The 22,505-nt window shown below is 43.2% G+C and overlaps 1 protein-coding gene across 2 annotated transcripts in view; it reads right to left on the bottom strand.

Moving 5' to 3' along the window:
* Nucleotides 1-22,505, bottom strand: part of NRK (Nik related kinase) — a 99,524-nt gene that overhangs the window by 37,873 nt on the left and 39,146 nt on the right. The window contains exons 4-15 of one of the 2 annotated variants that reach the window (XM_017815323.1): nucleotides 19,116-19,241; nucleotides 18,236-18,346; nucleotides 16,401-16,491; nucleotides 14,209-14,339; nucleotides 11,378-11,432; nucleotides 9,162-9,240; nucleotides 8,573-8,748; nucleotides 6,714-6,786; nucleotides 6,127-6,322; nucleotides 4,658-4,822; nucleotides 3,752-3,913; nucleotides 1,829-1,981 (exon numbers count right to left, since the gene is read on the bottom strand). In XM_017815323.1, coding sequence (XP_017670812.1) covers nucleotides 1,829-1,981; nucleotides 3,752-3,913; nucleotides 4,658-4,822; nucleotides 6,127-6,322; nucleotides 6,714-6,786; nucleotides 8,573-8,748; nucleotides 9,162-9,240; nucleotides 11,378-11,432; nucleotides 14,209-14,339; nucleotides 16,401-16,491; nucleotides 18,236-18,346; nucleotides 19,116-19,241 — 1,518 coding nt within the window. The remainder of the gene's footprint in view (nucleotides 1-1,828; nucleotides 1,982-3,751; nucleotides 3,914-4,657; nucleotides 4,823-6,126; nucleotides 6,323-6,713; nucleotides 6,787-8,572; nucleotides 8,749-9,161; nucleotides 9,241-11,377; nucleotides 11,433-14,208; nucleotides 14,340-16,400; nucleotides 16,492-18,235; nucleotides 18,347-19,115; nucleotides 19,242-22,505) is intronic. The other variant, XM_017815330.1, reaches the window with a different exon arrangement.

Here is a 22,505-nt window from a genome sequence, read left to right as displayed (position 1 = left end):
CATCTGCTGGAAGAGCAGCACAGGGAACTGTAGGTGATCCAGAAGACTCTTGGAATGCAAGGAGGGCAACTTTTTAAGCCAGGTAATAGGCAGCCCTACCAGGGGAGATGCCATACTGGACCTCAGGATCACCAACACGAGAGAGCTACTTGGGGACATCAAGATTGGAGGCAGCCAGGGCTGCAGTGGTCGTGCACTGGTGGAATTTGCAGTACTGAGGGAATATGGCTCAGGTAAAGAGCCAAGTCAGGATCCTGAATTTCAGGAAAGCAAAGGAAGAAATTCTTTACAATGAGGGTGGTGCAACACTGGAAGAGTTTGCCCTAAGATGTTGCAGATGCTCCATCTCTGGAAACAGATTAAATGACCTTTAGAGGTCCCTTCTAACCCAAACCATCTTGTGATTCTAAAATCTTTCATGTAGATGTTCAGCTGAAGCTCATGCCAAGGAAAATTCCAGTTGCCAGCAATGAGTTTAAAAAAGGTTTGGGATAATATAACCTAATCTCATAGCAATAAGCCATAACAGCCTCAAAGAAGTACACGGGCCCACCCTGCTGCCTGGGCTTGGCAGTGAGGCAGCTCAACATTCTCTGGAAGCAGCTGAGCTGAAACCAACAACCCACCCTCTCTGCAGTCTGATCCTCCCCCTTTGACTCTAAGATCCAACACAGAAGGAAATAAGGCCACAGCAGCACACAAACAATGCTCAAGCCTGCTCTGAATGCCACTCCCCTGTGGGTACCATGAGCTAAGTCCTACAGAAACAACTGGAGAGGTGGATCAGAAGCTGTACATCCATCCATCCACGCATCTGAGAGCCCAGCAGAAACTGAGAGCTGCCAAGAATAAAACAAATGTTGTAACTGTATATCCTCTCTGTGGGGATGAATGAATGCACAACTAAAGTGCTGTGTAAAATGTAGAAGCAGTAAGATTATTGCTGCCACTGCACGTTTTCAAAGCAAGTGGAGAGATCCAGCTTAAGTGAGCTGTGCTCACACTTACAGTAGTTTATTCAATTTCTACTTGCTGTTTTGTTTTGATTTTGTTCAATATGCTTACAGTCCTTTCACAAGAGACTGGAGAAAAAAAACCCTGCAGTCTCAGCTACTTACCTCATACCCTTTGAAAGAGTAGGAGGTTGAAAGGAAGTCGAATTTTTGGGCACACTGAGAGAACTCTGAATCACCTCTCCCAGAACTGGTAGAAAAAGCAGGAGATAAAATGTTTTGAGAGAAGGATTTCAATGAATAGCTTCATCAGAGTGCTTTCACTGCATAGGTACTGTTTAGATACCACTTCTACCTCTAATACCGAAGTTTTTAAAGTCACAGACTTCCTGGGCTCTATCCACAGCAAAATCTGACTCTGCATTGCCCTTACTGCATCTCCACTTATTTTCAGATTATTTCATAAGCTCACTTAAAATTTTTATTTTTTACATGATTTCACTTATAAAAATTCTGGTTTTGGACTTTTTTTGTAAAGTGCCACACACATTTATGGCACCACGTAAATAATACATCATCCAGGGACTGCAACAGCTCAGCCATTCAGGCTTTCTGTGAAACATCTAAGAGGAATATCATGGAACCAGCAATCAGGCATCAAGTATGTAAAAATAACTGTTATCTAACCCTGACCTGCAGTGCTTAAGTATAATTCCATACAGAACTTAGCAGCAATAGTGTCACTAAAAAGCCTCTGAGATGGTTTGCACAGGCCTCAGTCATTTGTGCCAGGAATGAAGAAAATCACTTTTCTCATGCGTTTTTCTGCTTGGGAACCACCCACGGTCCCTCCTCCCCACCTGGGGCAGCAGTACCTGCACTACCATGGCTCTCTGTGGCGCGGGGGTGCAGGGGCTGGAGCTGCTGCCGGAGCCCATCCTGGAGTGTGGTGTGGCCTCGTGTCCCAGCGCCGCTGGCCACTGCAGGGAAGGCTGGGTGGCATCACTCTTCTTTATTCGGTCCTCGGCCTGAGAAGGAGAAAAGCAACAGCACGTTGCACACTGAGCCCCAGGCTTCGGAAGCTGGATGTTCTCCCACAGCATCACAGAGTGCACCACCTCTGATGGACCTTCTCATCAAGGAGGACAGCCCTGGCACAGTATAAACCACTACTTTCTCTCCATTTGCAACCCTTCCTTTTCCATCAAGTTTCCAAACTGCAGTAAAGAGAAGGGCCTGAGTTTCCATCTGAAGTACTCTAGGTCATCTCTTTTGCTGCAGGCTGGGATTTTAACTGGGACGAATCATCTGTCTATATTTACTTATCTTTGACAACATGCAGCCTGTTTTGCTGTGCATTTATTACCCCCTTCTACAGAGCTCACATTACTGCACGTTGCTTTCTACTTTAAAACACTTTTAACACTATCTTTCGCTATGTTACTTGCACTACGGAAAAGACTGAGAAACATGATTTAGAAGGAATGAATTTCCCGAGGGCACTGTTCATTACAAAAATCTTTATCCTGTGGTTTTGACCCCTCTACTCTTTTCAGTTCCATTCAACATGACTCATTCCCATTCTCTAGTGTAAATCTTTAGCATATCCTCTGATTCAGCAGCCTAGGAAAGGCTCTACACAGTAAACTAGAGATTAATGCCATAAAAATACCCAGTTATCTGTGTCTGGGTGGGCTTTCTTAATGGTATCTCTCACTATATCTGGATGTTTGTGCCTGTGTCAGAAAGGTAAGCATATTCTTAACACAGCCAAGAAACTGCTGAGAACATGAAAATGGTTCCACTTAGTCTCACAGATCTCCACTGGGGAAAAAAAGAACACCAAACCACCCCCCTCCCAAAAAATACCTTATTAAAACAAGCTACCACAGCCAAACACCATGAAATTCTAACCCCAGTGAACTCAATCATTATATGCTCTTGAGGCCACATTTTCATTACTTGCAACTCCTAATAATGAAAGGCAAATTCTACCATAGCAAGAAAGAAGATGTAAAAACTAGATATGATAATTCACCCCCCAGCTCTGTGCCCACAGGGAGCTTCATGCAATGTATTATGATCCAGATGCAAACTCCTGCAGGCGACACTCTGGGCTCCCCAAACTGACCTCAGCCTGTGCAGTGTCAAGCCCGAGCTTGGAGTCTTTCCCTCTCAGCTCATTCACTTTGGTGCTGCTGGGACCAGATACAGCACACAGTGAGCTCACAGCTGGACACAGATGTGCAGGGAAAAACTGTCCTGAGCTGCTGGTGACAGGGTAAGTGCAATGGCAAAGCCAAGGAATTCCCAATAAATGGTTCTGTGGCCCTGATCCATTAAATCTTATCCTGGGACATAAAAAACAAGAAAAGGCACCACAGCCTGATGTTGGGGAGCAGAGGTCTGTACTTGAGAGGCATGATGCTGTTCTGTGTCTGGGTCAGTTTTGTGAACCCTCACATCAGGCAAAGACCTCTGTTAAATGCCAGATGATATTACCTTAATTCATTCCTCTTTGAAAACAAGGGAATGACACCTAGTTGACCAGAAGAACTGTTTCCCCATTCACCAGTCAAACCCCTCTCTAAATTTAAGTAGAAGTAACAGCGATTTTTCCCTTTCCTTATCTTCTGAATATTAATGGCAAGCAAAGACTTTACTGTAGCATAGGTGTGTAGTAAGACACAGGTAAAGCTCCAGATTGAGGTTTAAAGATCAGTCTGCTTTTGGCTTCAGCATAACCACAGCATCATAAACTGCAGAGCACCAAAATGCTACACTGGCCAAGACAGTACCTCTTTGCTTGTGCTGCTTGATGGAGGATGCACTGCTGCATTTGAACTCATGGAAGGCTCCTTCTTCTTCTGCTTGTGGTCATGTTGGAGGGACAGCAGCTGTGTCTGATCTTTGGGGAGAGTTCGATGCACCCTCCTGTTGTGCTGCACATCTTCCATCTTCTGAAAGCAGAGAATGATGAACCTCAGAGAGAACAATGCCTTGGAAGACAACCCAGTTGCCTGCTGGAAATAGTGGCTTTTCAAAGAACGGAGTGAGCACAATTCCAGCAGGGCCCACAGAAGAGCCAGAACCCCGAGCAACAGGAAGAATAAAGTGACACCAAATACCGTATTTGGCTTTTTAGACAGCATGTCAGAAAATCATATTTCTTCTGTTTACTTTTCCTAAAACCGGAGGACTTTAATAAAACACTCCATGCTTCTACAAATCAATTTGCAGCTGAAACATCAGAAAAACATGGTGGCCAATGTACCAAATCTGATAGAGACTTCAGTGTTAAAATTAACCTCTGCTCCACTATTTTTGTGAAAAAGAAATGGTTCTCATTACAACCAGAATACAAAATGGAGGCTGGAGATTTAAGCTTAGGTTTACTTGATGCTGGAAGCTTTAAGGGAAAAGGAATTTTAAATCAGAGTGAAGACCATTTCAGCACAGAGAAACAGTATGGACAGAAGTGGGACAGGTGGTGTCCCTGCTGTAGATACAGAGGATGACTCAGTAACATGTAAGTTAATTCAAAAAAAGGCCGAATCTGAGAACAAGAGGCAGTGAATGCCTTAATAAAGCCCTCCTTTGGTCCATGACTCAAGAGGATGGGAATACCCTCAGGGAACAGAGAAAGACATCAGATACAGGAAGAGGAAGCTGCAAACTGCTGTCAGTAAACACTCTCTGCATACCTGCTTCTTTTCTAATTTCCTCTGTCCATCTACTATGAAGTGTTCATCTTCCACAGCCCTTTTGTCTTCTTTACCCCTTTCCTCTTTCCTTTGACCGACCTTTGCCTCTGGCCACCTCTGCTCACACTCCTGCTGCCTTCGTAGCTCCTGCTCTCGCCTCTGGTGCTGGAAGAGAGCCAGGGAATAACGTTGCTTATTTCACTTTATTTTTGTACCCACCGATTACTTATGCCATTGTTCATTAATCACAAGGCCCATTTCCTGCTCTGCAGTCACTAACAGGGGACACCCCACACACCACGCAGCAGAAGCTGCCACCACCACAACTGCCAAACTTGAAGTGAAACCTCTGCCCTTTTGGCAGCCCAAGGCAGCTTTGTCATTCATTTAGGCAGGCATGCAAGATCTCCCCGACAGCTGGCAGCTAATCTAATGACAAATGTCTTCCTGTCATTTCAAGAAGGAAGGGTTTTTCCAGAGTGCCCCTGTTCTGCTGGAGCAGCACTGTGCTTCACAAACATCAGCTCCAGAGTTCACACAGTGCTTGAGTTTTGTCAGATACTCATGAGAAGAGACATGCTGGTTATTTTTGGTTTGCGTTGGGCCGCTCACTACAAGAAAGATATTGAGGTGCTGGAGTGAGTTCAGAGAAGGGCAACAGAGCTGGTGAAGGGTCTGGAGCACAAGTCTGATGAGGAGTGACTGAGGAAGCTGGGGGTGTTAGGCTGCAGAAAAGGAGGCTCAGGGGGGACCCTGTACCTCTCTGCAACTCCCTGACAGGAGGTTGTAGCCAGCTGGGGGTCAGTGTCTTCTCCCGGGTAACAAACAAGTTGTGCCAGGGGAGGTTTAGATTGGATATTAGGAAAAATTTCTTTACTGAAAGGGTGACTAAGCACTGGAACAGACTGCACAGGGAAGTGGTGGAATCACCATTCCTGCAAATGTTCAAAAAACATGCGGATGTGGCACTTAGGAATGCGGCTAGTGATGCACTTGTCAGTGCTGGGGTAAGGTTGGACTGGATGATCCTAGAGGTCTTTTGCAACCTATGATTCTATGACTCAACGCTGCCTCCAATACCACAGCATGTCAAGCAGCTGAAAAGGCAGCAGCTATCTTTTAACATCTCAAACACAAGCAGGGCCAGGACTCTGGACCAGACCGACTAACTCCAAACTGGGATATGCACACGGGAAAGAAATGGGGATCTCTCATCCCATCTGCCTGGGCTTCCCACCAAAACTAACTCAAGCAAATTGGCCTTCCTCTTCTATTTCCAAAGCTTGGGGCAGGTTGTCAGCAGGAAAACGACAGAGCCCATTTAAAATCACTGCATTCAAAAGTCTCACAATTCTCCCAAGGTGAAAAGCTACGCTCCAGGTTGTGCTGACAATTTAACACAGCCCTTCTTGCCTTTCAAAGCCTACTTTCTACAGACACATGGAATAACAATACAAGCCAGTCCCTACATCTTCCAGCCTCCTCCTCTGCTCCTTCTGCTGCTCAATCCGCTTCTGCCGCTCTGTCAGCAGCTGCTTCTTGTATTTCTCCTGGTCCTTCAGCTGCTGCTGCTGGCGCTGAGGGTCAGAACGGTTCTTGTTCTCCTGCTGCAGCCTCAGAAATTCACGACGGAGAGTTGACTCCCCTGGGAGATTAACTATGGAGCTGAAACAAAGAGGAGGTTTCTACATGACTAAACGTAACATTAAAGACAGAATACAAGGTGCACTGGGAATTGTTTGGTGTCTCGTGTTAGGAAATTAAGATTTATCTCCAGCATGTTGACTGTGTAGCCACACTTGCTGTGCTACAAACCAGCCTGAAGGTGATTATTGGGTCCTTCATTTGAGAGTTTCCTCCCTATTGCAGGGGAACTAAGAAGCAGCTTATTACAGATATTTTATACCCAGCAGTTACGTTTGACAGCTACAAAACTGTTAAAGCTACCAAAGGGGACACAGGAGATTAGGGATTCAGAGCAAGTTAAGAAAGCTGTTCCAGCTTCAATGAGAACAGCTTGGGCAGTCAAATTTTCTATTCCAGTAATAAAGTTAACCTTGGTTCTCCTTCATCTTCATTCAGCTCATCATCTTCCTCCTCACTTCCACTGTAATCATAGTCCGTTTCTTCTAAAAAAGAGAACAAACAAACCCCAGAGGAGGATACTGTTATTTAAGGTATGATCTTCAACTTTGTTTCTGAGCACTCAACCTGAACTACAGGCTCAACAGGAATTGGAATTTAGAAGTCACAGATTGTACTGGGAGGCTGAGGGGAGACAAAATATCCACATATATAATTCAAAATCTAGTTCAGGTAATGTTTCAGGGCAGCCCCTTTACACACACACACACCTTTTCTGTTGACTGACTGTGTTAGTTTTGAAAAACTAACCTATTTCCACCCCCTGAAACAAATTAGGCTAAACCCACAGAGGATCCCAACCCCCACGGAACCACCAGCAGAGGAGTTCTTTAGAAAGACATTTAGATAGGACATAAAAGCCTTGCACTGCCCTGCTCTGCTGCTCATAACTGTTGTATGGCTATGCTGAGGCTTTCAGTAAATCCAGGTTTCCTTTTGTATCAAAGTAAATAAGTAAAAACCCTCCACTAATGCTAGTTTTAGCACAAAGGTTTAGAAGAGGCTGACCGGTAGTTTAAAGTTCTCTTCAAGACTAACATGAATGCAGTTTTAACGGGATAATGAAGGCAGTTTTAACGGGATAATTTCAAATGAGTCCTACCCTGCATTGCTGGCAATATTGCATGCTAAATTGGGGTTTCATTTTTTTTGAAGTTACTATTTTGAAGTGTATAGTCTGGCAATTTTACACGGTTCTCCATTACAGGGGAGCCTTGATTAAAATAGCACTTTTCAGGTCAAAATATGACTATTCATCAAGAACTGATTGTTATCATTGCATTTCCCTGCCCCTCCCCAAGGGCATTTGTGAGAAACTCTAATTTACTGTCTCTCCATTCCAATGTGCTTTGAGATTCATAGCTGAAAGAGGTGGCAGATTTTGCAACTACTACTGGAGTCAGTAAATCTACATTGCAAGAGCAATTTCATTTTAGGCACAAATATTCCTGTTGTCAAATCACTACTTGGTTGGAGTTTATAAGACACCTCCCAACACCATAGTGCTTTCCAAGTTTGCCCTCACAGTCACTGATCTTCACAGTGCCTCTGCCATAAAAATATACAAAAGAGGAAGACAGGAGAGAAGAAAGGGGAAAATTGTTGTTCAACAGGCTACGGGTTTCACTCTCCCTCTGCACAGCCCTTAGTCTGCCATGGCATTTACAGAGGCATTTACACAAGTATTATCCCCTCTCCAGCACTGCTTCTTCCAGGTTTTGCTTTGAAGAGTAAGGCTGGCTTTTGTAACAAACTCAGATTCTCTCTTTTTCTTGATCCACTCTGTGAAGCAGATGATTCATTATATCCATTTGTGTTTTGCTGGAGGTCTTCTCTAGGTCTCTTTTGTGCACTCCACTGCAAAACACTTAAAGAGCCCTGCTGCCTCCAAAGAATTCACAAGATAAAATTATATGGAGACACAACAGGTGGATCTGGGAGAGAAATATGAACTAAGAGACCAGAAAATGTTTGTAGAGCACCACTTAGATGCTCCAGAAAGGAGACCCCTAGGCTTGGACTCCTTGCTTCTGCTAGCATCAGGGTCACTCTCAGTGACTCAGGTCAGTCAGGTTCCAAAGACTTTGGCACTTAAACAGCATGAAGGACCCAGGCTTTGACAAAGAGATCTTCAAAATGGCCCCACCACTATCAAGGACTACGCTGTCTCAATTTTCCTGGTTCTGCTGTTTCAGTTGTATCTGCCTTGTGCCAAAATTCAAACAGGACCTGCTCTCTGAAGTGCCTTTTACTTTGGTTTTGCCACGTTACCCTTTTCTCCTTTTTTCTTCCTGGTCCTGTCCAGGTGATCTTTCAGCATGATGCGCACTTGCCGTTCGTTCTGCATGTCTCGGATGAAAGAATGCTTAAGCAAAGTTTCAGTGGATGGACGGTGCAAATAATGTTTTACAAGGCAGCTTTCAACAAAGTTTAGGAATTTCTTTGACCTGAAAAAGACAGAACAGATGAAGGCTTTCTTTATACACTTCATTTAAAAGTAACTATCTGTGGGGCACACTGACTGCCATTAGCCCCACAGTGTCCATGCAGTCTTCTGCACAAAGCACTGACCCCAAGCAGCCCATCTAAGCCTTCCTTGCCTATCCTGCAATTTCAGCCACAAACACAAAAATTAAACAACTGCTGCAGTTTAGACAGAGTTCAAAAGAAAGGTGTTGCTTCCCAAAGGTAAACTATATCTGCCCTCTGGCTTAACCCAGCACCAGCAAAAGCCTAGGAAACACCTCCTAGATCACTGTAAGATTTAACGGGATCATTGTCTCTGGACAATTGAGTTCAAAATCCTTCTAAGCCCAATGCAAAAGCCAGAACTATAGGGTTTTTTTACACATCTGTTTACCATTTTCTGGATTTCAACTTTGGGGGTGGGTTCCGTGGGATGAGGAAGAGAGCTCTCATGGGGTGCATGTCACACAGGGCTGCAAAAGAAACCACAAATTACTGAAGGGTGCACGTCCTCCCTGTGTCCCTCCCACAGCCAGACCATGCTAACCCAGCTGTGCCATGAGCCTGGCTCTACCAACAGAGAGGAACAGTCCTCCACAAACATCCCCACTTCAAACACCACAGCACCTGCCCCAGAACCACACCAGTAGTCAACAGAATTCACACTACAGCCAAGAAATCAAGTCTCTGAACACACAGAAATTTCCAGATAAAAGAGATTTGAAAGAAAAGCTGCAAGGCACAAACAAGTAAAACTTCCTTCATATTTTTGATATATATAACGCTTCAGAGGGACATAAGAAAAGCTCACCTTTCTCGGATGCCAAAGCATGTTTTTACATACACAGAAGTTAAAGCTGAGATTGAAATACCTATCTAGTCATTATGTCTGGCTTATGGTTCAGATAAATGATAAGCTCCATTTTAACCAAGCTCTTCACTACATTGTTCATGGCATATGAGAAAATGCAGGATGAAGAAAAGCTGATGCGAAGCGAGGAGCTCATAACCTGCATCACCGGCACAGAGTGGAATGACTGAGCACACAGTTCATCTGTTCTGTGCTTGGCAGTGTGAGCACCATTATTAGGCAATCTGCAACAGATTCTATTCCTGCATTCATTCAGATGCTGGTTTCTCTCCAGCCCAATGTACTTCTCTTTAGCGTTACTGTTGTGGGAATTGAAGCTATGAAGAACTCTACATAAAGTAAATACTGTCACATCTCATCTATCTCAGGCATTTTGTATGGAATTATGAGTGTGCTCCATCTGCCACGGAGAAACATCAGGGGTCAAAGGCTGGCCTTCACTGAACAGAGCTACTGAATGGGGACTGATAAGAACTACACAGAGGCTGATTTCTTATGATATGTAGGTGTCCAGCAGTGATTCTCTTAATAGGAATGGACTTACAGCATTACAGCATTAGTACAAGTGAGAAGACTGCTCTGGTAAACCCTTCTCTGCTTTCTATTAATTTCTCTATCTGCATCCACCTGCTATCACTTCTCACATTTGGGTTCTGGTTTTGACTTCTTCCTTTGTATTGTCGATAATACAACACATCGTGGAGATGGGGGACAGAAGTCTAGTTTCTACCTCTGGGTCCCAGACACTGCTGTACCACAGTAAACAAAACAAAACGCAACAGAATTTAATCCATAGCATTTCCCTGTCAAAACTAGGGAAAACATCAAATACAAGTGGCATGAGGAACTGGCATGCAAAGCTACGAAGTCTCTCAAAGAAAACTCCCCATGTCTCAGGACCAAGCTTCAGTTATGCTGAAGCACAGGATCTGAAAGTGCTCCTGAACTCCAGCTGGCTCCTGCTGAAAACCAAGTCTGATGGGAGAACAGCCAAGTGTGTTTTTTAAAAACACAGCCTCCATGCTCTCGGGCTCAGGCCAGAGCATGATTTATTTCATCCCCCGTGCTCTCAGCAGTGACTGGATACCCCATCGCATCACATCTGCTCTGCGGGAGCTGGGGCAAAGCAGCCAGTCCTCCATGGAAACCACAACACACGGGGACTTTGCATCCACAGGTCTCTGCTGCCAGAGGCTCACTGGAGGAGCCAGAGGGACACCTGGCAGGCACGGGCAGGCTGTAAAACTATGGCAATCTGCTGTCAAGTTGAGAATGTGGTCATGGACCAAAGCCATTACACGTGAGAAAACACAGTATTAATCCCAAAAACTGTACAGAGTAAAAATATAACCTTTAGGCCTACCTTCTCCTACTGCCATAATTATTTTTACTGACCTAAACCAAAAACCACTCCTGTCAACGTTTTCTGCTAACATGTCAATCACTTCTGCTCAGCTGAACCCACAGGCAGCGGTCAACAAAGCGATGCTAACAAGAGCTTTAAAACAAATAAATTTTGTTTCCCTAGGAAATGAAGGCAAGGAATCAAAATATAGACTGAAAAGGTCTGAAAGGAACAGGGAAGCAAAACAGTCCAAAGGAGAAAAAGTCATACATTATTTTTAAAGATACAGACAGAACCAGAATTTTGTAAATCTATGTTAGCCAAGCATGAGTTACTTTAACACAGAACATGTTACAAAGCACAGACCCCCCCACCTTTATACCAAATCACTTACGAGGAGCTCCTTCAGCCATTTCAATAGCAGTGATTCCCAGAGACCACAGGTCACTCTGCAGGAGAGAAACAATGCACATTGCAGCTTGCAGCATTCAAGTTTTTTTGTTTGTTTTCTTCTGGATTTTTAGGTTTTGGGGTTTTCTTTGGTTTACTGTTTTTTGGGTTTTTTTTTTTACAGTTTCCCTAGATTTCTCCTGGATCATGTTGTTTTAGCTGGAGTGACATATATTCTGCTCCCTCCCACTCCCTACTGAGCTTTTAGGAAATGTGCTAATAGCCAGAAGCTTCCCATTTCCCATGCAACTCTGAACAGCTGAGTCATCATTTAAGCAGCCAGCCTCAAAATGCAGACCTTCTGCATTCAAAAAACAAGAGCCAGAACATAGCAGGCACCACTTAAATATATGTCTTAAATCTCTTTTCATGAGGTAGTGAGACACAGCAGTGCCTCGCCCTCCTCCTTCTGGCCCCAAAAATTCTTGGTCTTAATGCTTATTTCAGAGCAGTCATTGCTGAGTTTCTACACTGATGGAACAGAAATTATATTCAGGACTTAGGGTCTGACTTCTTCTGTCTACAAAATCTCCGGTCCCACGTTTTTGGGCACATGAGAGCACAGCATGCAGTCAGATTTATGCTGCAGTATATGTTCAGCCCAGTTAACAGAGTGGAGTTCCCTTTATCAGCTGATCTGGATGCCAAGGGCCAGGTTTTAATGATGAAGGTAAATCGTAAACACCACCAGTGACTGTAAAAACTTCACAGGTTTCCACTTGATTAATCATGTGCATTATTTCACTATTTCTTTGTGTCTAAATGTAGCCAAATGAGAGGCACGCGACCAAACCAACTTGCAGAGCTTCTCCAAAACTATCTTTTAAAAAACACGGCAACAGAAAACAAACCTTCAAAGATTAGAGGGAATAAACCATTACATAAATAGCAGCTCAGACACAGCACAGCTTTCTAACTAACCTGACTTTATCAAAAGAGCCTTCTCAGTCCAGCTGCTCTGAACTCTTTACACAAGCTGACAGTGAGTTCACATCACAGTTTGTGAAGGGATTTGGCAACAAAACCAGTGGGAATTTCATGGATTCATGATCCGGACCTCTTAAGTAAATGACTACTGGGATAGTACCACAGGTTTTGGGACGATGAGAGAAACAAACAGGCTACAAAGACTTTTGGAGTTCCAAAGCACAAGAGGCCGACAGGTGACAGGGAGGATGAAGAGTGTTTGTAAAGCTTGGTGTGTATACACACATATTTATGTGTATATATTTTTACTCTTTTGGCTTCTTTTTTTTTTTTTTTTTAAGACCAAGAAGTTACAGAGTGGCTTCCTGCTACGTAGCTCAACCTATCAGCTATAAATCTCTGTGGAAAAGACCGACCCCGTGCCACCTTCTGAGTCATAGCACTGTTTGCATAAGTGCTTCCAAAACCCTCTGCTGATCAGTTTTAAACTAGCATCTGCAGAATCTATTTGAAAACTGACAAACTGTGATTATTACTGAAGGCAAAGAAACCTCTAGAATTAGGAGTGCACATTCTTTATAACTATCTTCTGATAAGTACACATTCTGAGAAGGAAATCGACTGGGGACAGGGAATGAAGACAAGAAATAATTTGAGTTTTCAGAAGATTGGTATGGTTTAAAAAATAAAATCCAAGAACATTCTTTGGTCATGACTGAGACACACAACATGACCTCACTCTGCCAGTGCAGCACAGAAGGTCTCAGCAAGGGAGAATCACAGCCCCTGAATCAGCAGGAAATGGAAGCAGTAACAGGTTCTTCTCATAAACATTTCTGAAGCCGCAATTGGAACGAGAGGTGCCAAGTGGCAATGAAGAGAGCACCTGAACTAAAAGAGTGACTGCAGGGTCACCCAGAAGATGTCTGCTCAGAAAGCCATCTCTGGAAAATATCCTGCATGGTAAGTGTAGGCAGACAAATGACAACACTGCTGGAAAGAGGCCAGAGGACAAAGAATAAGCTTTGTGAGTCTCTTTGGAACAGCATCAACATATTATGGGTTAGGAAGAAAACCATAAGAAGTGCTTAATAGCTGTTCTTGGGCTCCCCAGTAAAAAGAAGTCATAGACACACTGGAGGGGATGCAGTGAAGGGCCACAAAGGTGCTTAAGGTGTTGGAGCTGGGAGGGTCTGGGCAGAGAGAGAAAGACCAGTTCAGTCTGCAGAAGGGAAGGCTAAGAGGGATCTCATGGGTACAAATACACGGGTACAAATTCCTACCAGGAGGGAAGTAAGAATGACCAACCCAGACTTCTGAGTGGTGCCCAGTGACTGGACAAGAGGCAATGGACACAAACTGAAATACAGGATATTCTGTGCCTTCTCACCTCAGCCACCCTGCCAATGACCAGAAATCATTCTGGTACGGGAAACCTCTTGCAGTCACATGCTCATAAATGAGTGAAGTGATACTAATTACTGCCAATTAATTCGGGATTCACAGATGAGTACGGAGCTCTATTACAGAGTGCAGCCACTTGCCATGTTCATATTACACTACTCCAAGTATTCCTTTGGAACTTCTCTCTTCCTTCATATATCAGTACTTTTTTATTGCAGAGAAGATCATGAAAGTGTATTTCATGCATTAACAATTCACAAAAAATAATTAATAATGAAACTCCAATCTTAAAAAGAGCCTCCACCCACATATTACAAATACTCCTATTTGTGCAGTTCTAGTACTATTGTGGTTTAAAAGGCAGGAAGTTTGAACTTTTCAAATTAGCAGAATTTCAGCAATAACCTGCATGTTTTTGTACCTTATGCAGAGTTTAACACGTACCCTGTAATCATATGTAGAGTCTGGGTTCTCCTCACAAGCAATGACCTCAGGTGCCATCCAATAAGGTGTGCCAATAAATGTGTTTCTTCTCCCAATAGTCCTGTCCAGCTGAGCACTTACACCAAAATCCACTGAAAAGCCAAGAAGAGGTGAAGAAATCAGTAAAAAGTTGTATTCACATGGCAGAGCGTGTGCTTGGTTACTTTCATCCTGTTTGGAATACCAAATCTTTGGGCTAAAATGTGTATCAAATCCAAGTTCTTCCAGCACATCTTGTCCAAGAGTTGAAATTTAATTTCCTTTTTTTTTTCCCCTCCTTCTTTTTGATCAAATAAACAGCATGCTAAATCTGCCAGGCGGGTTACAGCGACATGAATTGGGCTATGAAGACATTATAGAATAATTTATGCTTAATTTAAACACTACATTGAGTAGGACTAGTGTGCGAAAGCAAAAATAGTATCTACAGACAAGGCAAATTTGGATGTGTCTAATATGGCCATCTTGTGAAAGCTGCAAAGAACCATCACATCACTTCATTTTGAAGTGTCTGGAATAACTCCTTCTCTACACTCATACAGTATCTTGAAACAAGACAGAGAGTCTACTACTTTATTCTGATCTTAGACTCATTACAATGAGAGAATCGTGTGGTGCTCCTTGCACTGAAAAGCGTTTTACATTCATCAGGACTGTACAGCAAAATGTTTTTGTTCAAATATGAAACCAAATAATTATGTGACTGTACTTCCCTTTGAACAACCCTCTGAGATACATTAATTGGATCCCCTGGGCATAGCACTGGAGGGGTATTCATAGGGGAGGCAAACTAGCAGGGAAAAGAAAGGACTGAAAGGAGACAGCCCTGTGGTTGCCATCGAGGAACAGATTTTCCCATTTATGTTGCCTCACTGCAGATCATCTGCAAACCTCAATCACTTTTACTACTATAATTTAATGTGCCTGCTTAGCAAACCTTCTCCAAGAATAAGGTGGACCTGACCCTTGGGATCATCGTGCACTCTGTGCTTCTGATGGGAAGTGTGCACTCTTACACTGAAGTGGAACGGAATTGGATTGAGGACCTCTTGGCTTTCTAGATTCTTTTGTTTAAGACACACAAGCTAAATATATCTGGAAACAACTGTGGTTTTTTTTTTTTTTTTAATTGTTGTACTTAGTAAATCTGTTTCATCTTTACCCAGAGTAAGAAAGGTTTAACTTCCTTGTCAACCATGTGGAAAATGGTGGGACTAGTAACTATACAAGACCATAAACACACCCAACCATCCCATCTCACCTGTTTTAAGAGGGACCAGTTGACAGCTAGTTCATATGTTTTAGATACTATAAGCAAAATCCTGCCTCTGTTTAATACAATGCAAAACTCCCTTGGACTTCAGGTTTTGCTACAAGGTTAAACCATAATGAGATTTAAAGTACTTACTTTCACTTGTTCCAAGTAAACATCCTACCCCACATCCACAAGCGATGTTTATTATTTTTGTTTTCCAACTCCGCAGTGAATTTTTTCAATTAAAGAGAGAGGGACAGTAAAGATCATCACAAATAAGAGAAGTGCTTCCCTTGAGACTTCTCCACTGCCACGCATTCCCTGTGATGTCTTTCCAAAACATGAAAGACATGCCCTCCTCAAGAGAGATATATACTTGAGTTTAGTCTTAGGAATTCACAAGTTGTCAACACTGACATGTCACAGGAAGTAAAGGAAGTGAGTAAACCCTCCAAATTTTTGGAAAGATGACTATGAGCTCAGTGGTAGCCCTTACACATGAGTAATTTCACATATTGTCAGACTTATAAAAATCTGTAAGACCACTTCCCTTAGAGAAATAAATGGATTAGTGTAATTTGTTCCCACTACTTTTTTACTTTGGAAGTCTTTGCATGCTGAGATCAGCTGTGAAGGCCTGATGCTGCTGTGACTTACTAGACAGGCTCTGTGTTTGACTGACCAGAAGTAGCTGGATCCCCCACAGGCTGTGAGCAACATCCTTGCAGAACATGTCACATTTTCAGCCTTTTCTACCTGACAGGTACCTTACAGGCACAACCATTAACGATACTTTGCATACCTGTTGCTTTTAGGTTACTGAAGGTTCTTTCGGAGACAAAATGGAAATCTTACACTTTAACAAACAGGTTTCTGGCCCACCTTTAAGGGAACTTACCCAATTTTACTTCTGCATTTTCTGTGAGAAGAACATTCTGTCCTTTAATATCTCGATGGATGACATGGTGAGCATGAAGATGTGCCAAGCCCTAAAAGAAAACCACACTTTCCTTATTTTCTTCCTAACATTATTACCATTAGTGTGACACTGTTGCCTTTTTGCACTTTTACTCTTCTCAGACTTTATTTGTAAGGAAAATCCTTTAGATGTCACTAGCAACATGAAGAGCCCATTTTGGGGGAGGACAGAGGACAGCAACTGCAAGTTTGATTGACTTCCTTGCCACAGATCTGACAGCAGTGGAGCATCTCTGAAGTCAAGTGTGAAGAGAACAAGGTAGAAATACTTTAAACTTCTGTCTCATAATCAAGGGATGCTCCTGACATTATGTGCTAAAAGCAGACCAAAGAGAAAAAAGAACAAAGCAGAATGCTCTGTATGAGGACCAGAGATAGCATTCAGCAAAATGGTAAATTCAATAGTAAATGCACTACAGAAAGTTAAAAATACCATGTCAGACCTCTTTTTGGATGCAGCAAATATTGTTTTCAATCAGCCCATATTTGCTACGTTCTCCTTCATTTCAAAATTGCCCATGGTTGAACTAGCACAGATATAAAGGAACATGCTGAAATAACCCATTACAGTAAGCCAGAGACGCTTCACACAAAACATTTAGCCTCTCCAATATTAATGGCTTCAAACAGAGCTTCCACCCACCTTGTAAATTTTCCAGAAGGAAACACTGTCAATCCATGTGCAACTGGGTCATTATGTTTTGAAACCAGCATGATTAAATCCAATCTCTTGTTTTTACAAACACGCTGTTGTGGCTTTCAGTTGCATGAGGGTAAATCAAATGTTCTAACATCAGTTGCTTTAGCAACCTGACCACACCATTAAGGATTTTTTCTTTTGCAGAAGAGCCCTCCTCACACTCTCCAGTATAGTTATTATAATCTGCAGACTAGTGCCAAATCCCCATAAGATGGGCAATGCTCTCTACTGAGCACATTTCTCAACTCCTAGAACAAAGTTTTACCCCTATTCAAGCATTACTTTGGCATGCCATTTGAATTCCAACTCCCAGAATACACATTTATCTTACCATTACTTAGAAAAGATGTAAAACTCCATTACAAGGAAGATGGATCAGTAACCCTGTAATGGGTTTTGAATTTAGAATGACAGGTTCCAACATTATATTTTTTTTTCCAGGCTAGTTCACTAGATTACACTTGGGAATTGTTTTATCCTCTGTACTTCCCAGGGAAAAAAAAAAAAAGCAGCCCTAAGCCTGCATAGAATGAAATATATCCCCAAGAATTGTCTTGGGGAATACTGTCCCAGCAGGGCCACCTCTAAGATTTTGGAATGGTGTTTAGTCAACTAAATAGTCTCTAATAGTGTGGAAAAGGGACCCTTGAATGTGTGCAGGTAAAGGAATTATGAACAGAAAGTTCTTACACAGCGTGAACAGCTGAAGCAAATGAGCAGTAACATCTCCTGATGCAGAGGACAGACTTACTGAAAACACAAAATTTATTTATTTTTCTAGAGGCCCAGTGTCTGGAATTTTAGAAAATGGCTATTTGCCATAGGAAACAGGAATTTTCTGTTCTTCATACAGAAAATGGGATTAACTACAACAATGTGGGATGTCAAGCAGCCAGCTCTCAAGGCTCTTCTGAACTCAAGGACCACAGACCATGAGCCCCATGGATCACAACCTTTAAACAATAATGCTCATTAGTGACCTATTTTAGCAACCAAAAGCTTGAAAAGCCCTTTTTGTTGCAAATGAGCATCAAAGCTCTGCTGGCAGGACTCACCCTGAGAACCTCTCTGCAGATGTAAGCAATCCAGTCTTCCTTGAAACAGTTCCCTTTTGTCTTCTTTACCAGGTCAGTGACAGAGCCTGCACCACAGTACTCCATCACCAGCTGCAGGGAGACAAACACAGTGCACCTTCACCACACCTCTGCCAGGCTCCCAGCAGAGATGCCATGTGCAAACACCCACCTCACCACAACCCAGGTGTGGCAAACCACAGGTGGCCTTCCCGGATGCCAAGTGACTTAAAATTTCATTTCCTGAATCACACACATTGCTAAATAAATAAAAGAACTCAGTAGTGTTCCCCTCCTATTGCAGGTTATAGGTAGGGGGTTTTATATATAAAATACAAAATCAGAAAAGCAAGAGCTAATAGCACCAAAAAACATGGGAATTTTTTAAAAATTTCTCACTTTGCTGCAGAGCTTTAAAAATCTTGCCTCCAAAAAATTGGAGTATTCATTATTCTTCTTTGCTTTATTGCCAATTCCTCTGCTCCCTTTTTTATTTTCCAACTGAAAAAAGGAGAGGAAAGTAAGAAGAAAAAGGAGAGGAGAGGAGAGGAAAGGACAAGCTCTTTCACTTTTGAAAAAAAAAAAAAAAAACAGAAGTGTTTAATTTGGACCAAAAAAAGACTCAAATAACAAATCAAAATGACAGCACAAGTCACAAGTATCAAAACGTACTTTATACCCATCCTCAAAGGAAATCATAGGGATGGAAGATGTCTAGGGAGGAGCAATTTTTCTCTTTTATATGTTATTCTTCAGAACAATGATTTCAGAGCTTTGCTGAGACAGAGTCCAAGCCAAGCACACTGGAGCTCTAAGGAAGGAGCTGTAAATCTACTGAAGAGAAATGACACTGAACATTTACCCAGAGCTGATCATCTTGACCTGCAGGACTTTTCTTTACAAAAGCACCATAATATGTAGCAATATTCCGGTGATGGGAGTACTTTTTTAGCATATTTATCTCCAGCTTGATTTCCTCCTCTTCATTCTGTAACAGAAGAGAGCAGAAGGCTCCTTAGGTGACCACAGATCACCAAGCAAAGCAACCTCTGTCTTTGGAGGCTTTAACACTCATCTGGAAGCGCCCTGAGCAACCTGGTCTGATTCCATGGCTGACCCTGTTTTGAGCAGGAGATTGGATCAGTTATCCTGGAATTATGAGACTGCAACTGATGGACACCTCTTAAACTGCCAACTGAAACACCCTGATCCACAGGTCTTGAACAAGGAATTGCTAAATTGACCTAAAGAATCAAAAATGTCGCCACTGGGGCACAAAAATCGCACGTTGTCTCCTCAGGGAGCTTACACAGGACCTGTTACTGCCCCACCTGTGGTTTCTGTATGCAGTAATTTAGTCTTGGAGAAACTAATCAGATTCAAACAAAAACAAAAGTATTCCTAACACTCCATTACTTAAATACTTGGAAAAGCACTTAGTGCACACATCAGCCAATTCGTCTTCCCAGTCCTGTGGAGGGTCCTGATGGGAGGAAACCAAAGCCAAGAAGGAGGTGACTCGCCACAAATCAAATTCCAGTGCCAGCCAGGGTTGGGATCTGCTCTTTCCTTACAATTGTGAGGCTGCCCTACCTGGACCATAGGCTTTTTCTCCATTCCATGCCATCAGTGAAGTCTCTGGCATACTGGGAGCTAAGTGCACCTCTGGACATTCCCTTCCAAGCACCAGTTTTCCCATGGTCTTTGTTTCAGTCCACTCAGACATTCCCTTCTGCCCAGTACAGCACTGTGCACAACAAGACAACTAATGGAAATACAAGTTTTTATAACTACATTAGAAGGAAAATACCCTTTTTCAGAGAGACTGCCTGATCTGAAGAAGCCCCTCAGATCCAGCCTGTTTGCTATGGTGCATAACACCCAGAGAAGTGCACGTAGATTTTGCCATCTCATTCACTTTAATAGGAAACAAGTGGTGCTGCAAGGTATCCCTCCATCAGTAAAAAGGAGTACGACCAAGTTGAAAATTAATTTACCTTTCTGCAAAACATCTCAGTCAGCACTTACTAGCTGAAGGGAAAAAAAAAGAAAAAAGAGGCAGCAAGAACAACTCAGCCCCACAGGACATTTTTCTGCACTTTTCCTCTATTTTCCAGTAGCTTTGCCATCGAAGCATTCCTTTAACCATCACAACAGACTGCTTACAAAAACAGACACATTGTCCTTTCTATACCTGGAGTAACACATTAAGGCCTGACAAGCTAAAGCCAAATTCCCTTCAAGAATATTATGTGTCGTATTAAACCCGACCACACAAAAATCATTCCCAACAGAGGGGGACCAATAAGTTTTCCCGAGTAACAATCCATAGGAGACACGTTACCAGACCAAAGCCTAATTGTATTAAGCCTTAGGAAATGGGAAATGTAAAATAACTCGAAGCTAAACAAAGTATTTCAGGTTTCAGAACAGTCTCTTTGTTGAACACAGGCTCTCTAGCTGTACACATTACACTATAGATTCCATTTATCTTTTGTATGCAGTTAAGGAAAAAGGAGGACCCTTGCTCTTTGCCTTAATACAGCCCTGGATATTGTATGACTGAATTATCAAGGGTAAGGAGGAGCTCCATGCAGCACCTGGAGTCTCCAGGACAAATCAGAGCTGACTTCTAGACAACAAACAGGAAACCCTCCATGACCAGGGTCCTGTTTCTCCCTGTACATGGCCAGAGCACATCCAAAGGGAGGAGAGAGCTCATGATGATGTTTTCTGGGAGGAGAGACAGAACTGGGACTCCGGATAGTGCACATGAAAGGCTGTAAACAGGCAGGTGAGGAGCAGGCAGAGAATAAGGACATGGGAACTGTCATCCTGGACCTGACCACAAGGGTCCTGTCATCTAAACGAGTTTCTGGATCTTTAGGGAAGAAAAGCAGAAAACAGGGAGGATGACTCCTTTCCCCCTGCTGCTGTCCCTCCTGCATCCTGCCCACTCCTTCTGTCACAGGAGAACCAAACATGGAGGGGAAACATTCATCTTTGGTAAAGGCCTTCCGCAAATTACTTAAGATCTTTACAGACGTCAAGGGTTTGGGGTTTTCTTAACTCTTCCCATCTGCATGAACTTTGCACAGGCAGAGCCTGACTCCCTGCTGTGCCCTCAGCACCAGCCTGCAGCTTTCACAAAGTTCCCCTCGGGGAGCTGGCAGATCCCAACCACTTCCTCAGAGCCGCTGCCTATTTTTCAGCTCTTCTTCCTTTGCCCAGCTAATTTGCTAGATGTTGGAACCATGCTGGCACAGCACCTTAGTACTTTCCATTCCTCTGCAATCTCACCTCTATGTTTTTAGAACAAAGCCAAGCATGAGCCTGTCTGTGAACACAGCCGGGATACCCGGTAGGCTCTTCCACACCCACTGGCAAGAGTAAAGAGTAGCTGCACGTGTGTAATGCTTCTTTCCCAGTACCAGCAAGATGATGCAGTTCCTGCTCTATCTATTTACCCTGCACCTGCTTCTTCTTCTCTTGCCCATCCTTGCCTGTAGAGGCAGCTACACGTGCCTGCACAGGTAACACTGGGCGGTACAGGTTGAATGCCCTGGGGAGACACTGCTTAGGGCAGACAGCAGGCTGAGCTTCAAATATCAGTCAGTCTGTAAGGAAAGGGCTGCACAGAACAGCAGCTGGGCATTTCACAGACAAACGCACTCTGGCTTCCCAGTGCTTGAGTGATTTTTGGAAAAATTACTCTATGCCATGAAAAAACCAAGGCAGAAGGGTAAAACGTGAGCGATTCTGCCTCATGTCTGAGGCCTGGCCAGGAACTGAACCTGGACTTGCTAAGTCTCAGTGCTACAACATCCTCCAAGCAGGGTGACTGGGGACAAAAGCACCCTCAGCTTCTCAGTGCATGTCCATGCTCAGGATTTCCACTTTCCATCACCCTCTTGTCAGCGTTACCATCAGCCCCATCTCTCAGGGGTCTACAAACCTGCTCATAAATAATTGCTGCTTAAGAAAAGGAAACAGGCTCGCAGATGTGCAAGTGCAAAAAACTGTTTCCTTTCACAAACCTACATGTTCCTGGGCACAGATGGCTTCATGCACAAAGATGACAGGCTCATGATCAAAGGCTGTTTTTGAAGATGTGGGCCTATCTGCAATGGCATTAGGAAGCACAAAACCAGAAAGCACACGCCTCTGATCTCAAATAGAAACAAGATATCAGCTGATAAATACTGCACCAAGAGACCCCTTAGTACTGGGGCAGGTCTAACAACAAGTTTCA

This window comes from Lepidothrix coronata, unplaced genomic scaffold, assembly GCF_001604755.1.
Source record: "Lepidothrix coronata isolate B3197 unplaced genomic scaffold, Lepidothrix_coronata-1.0 Scaffold2, whole genome shotgun sequence".
In the NCBI taxonomy this organism is placed as follows: domain Eukaryota; kingdom Metazoa; phylum Chordata; class Aves; order Passeriformes; family Pipridae; genus Lepidothrix; species Lepidothrix coronata.
This window is presented reverse-complemented; position numbering and strand designations above follow the sequence as displayed.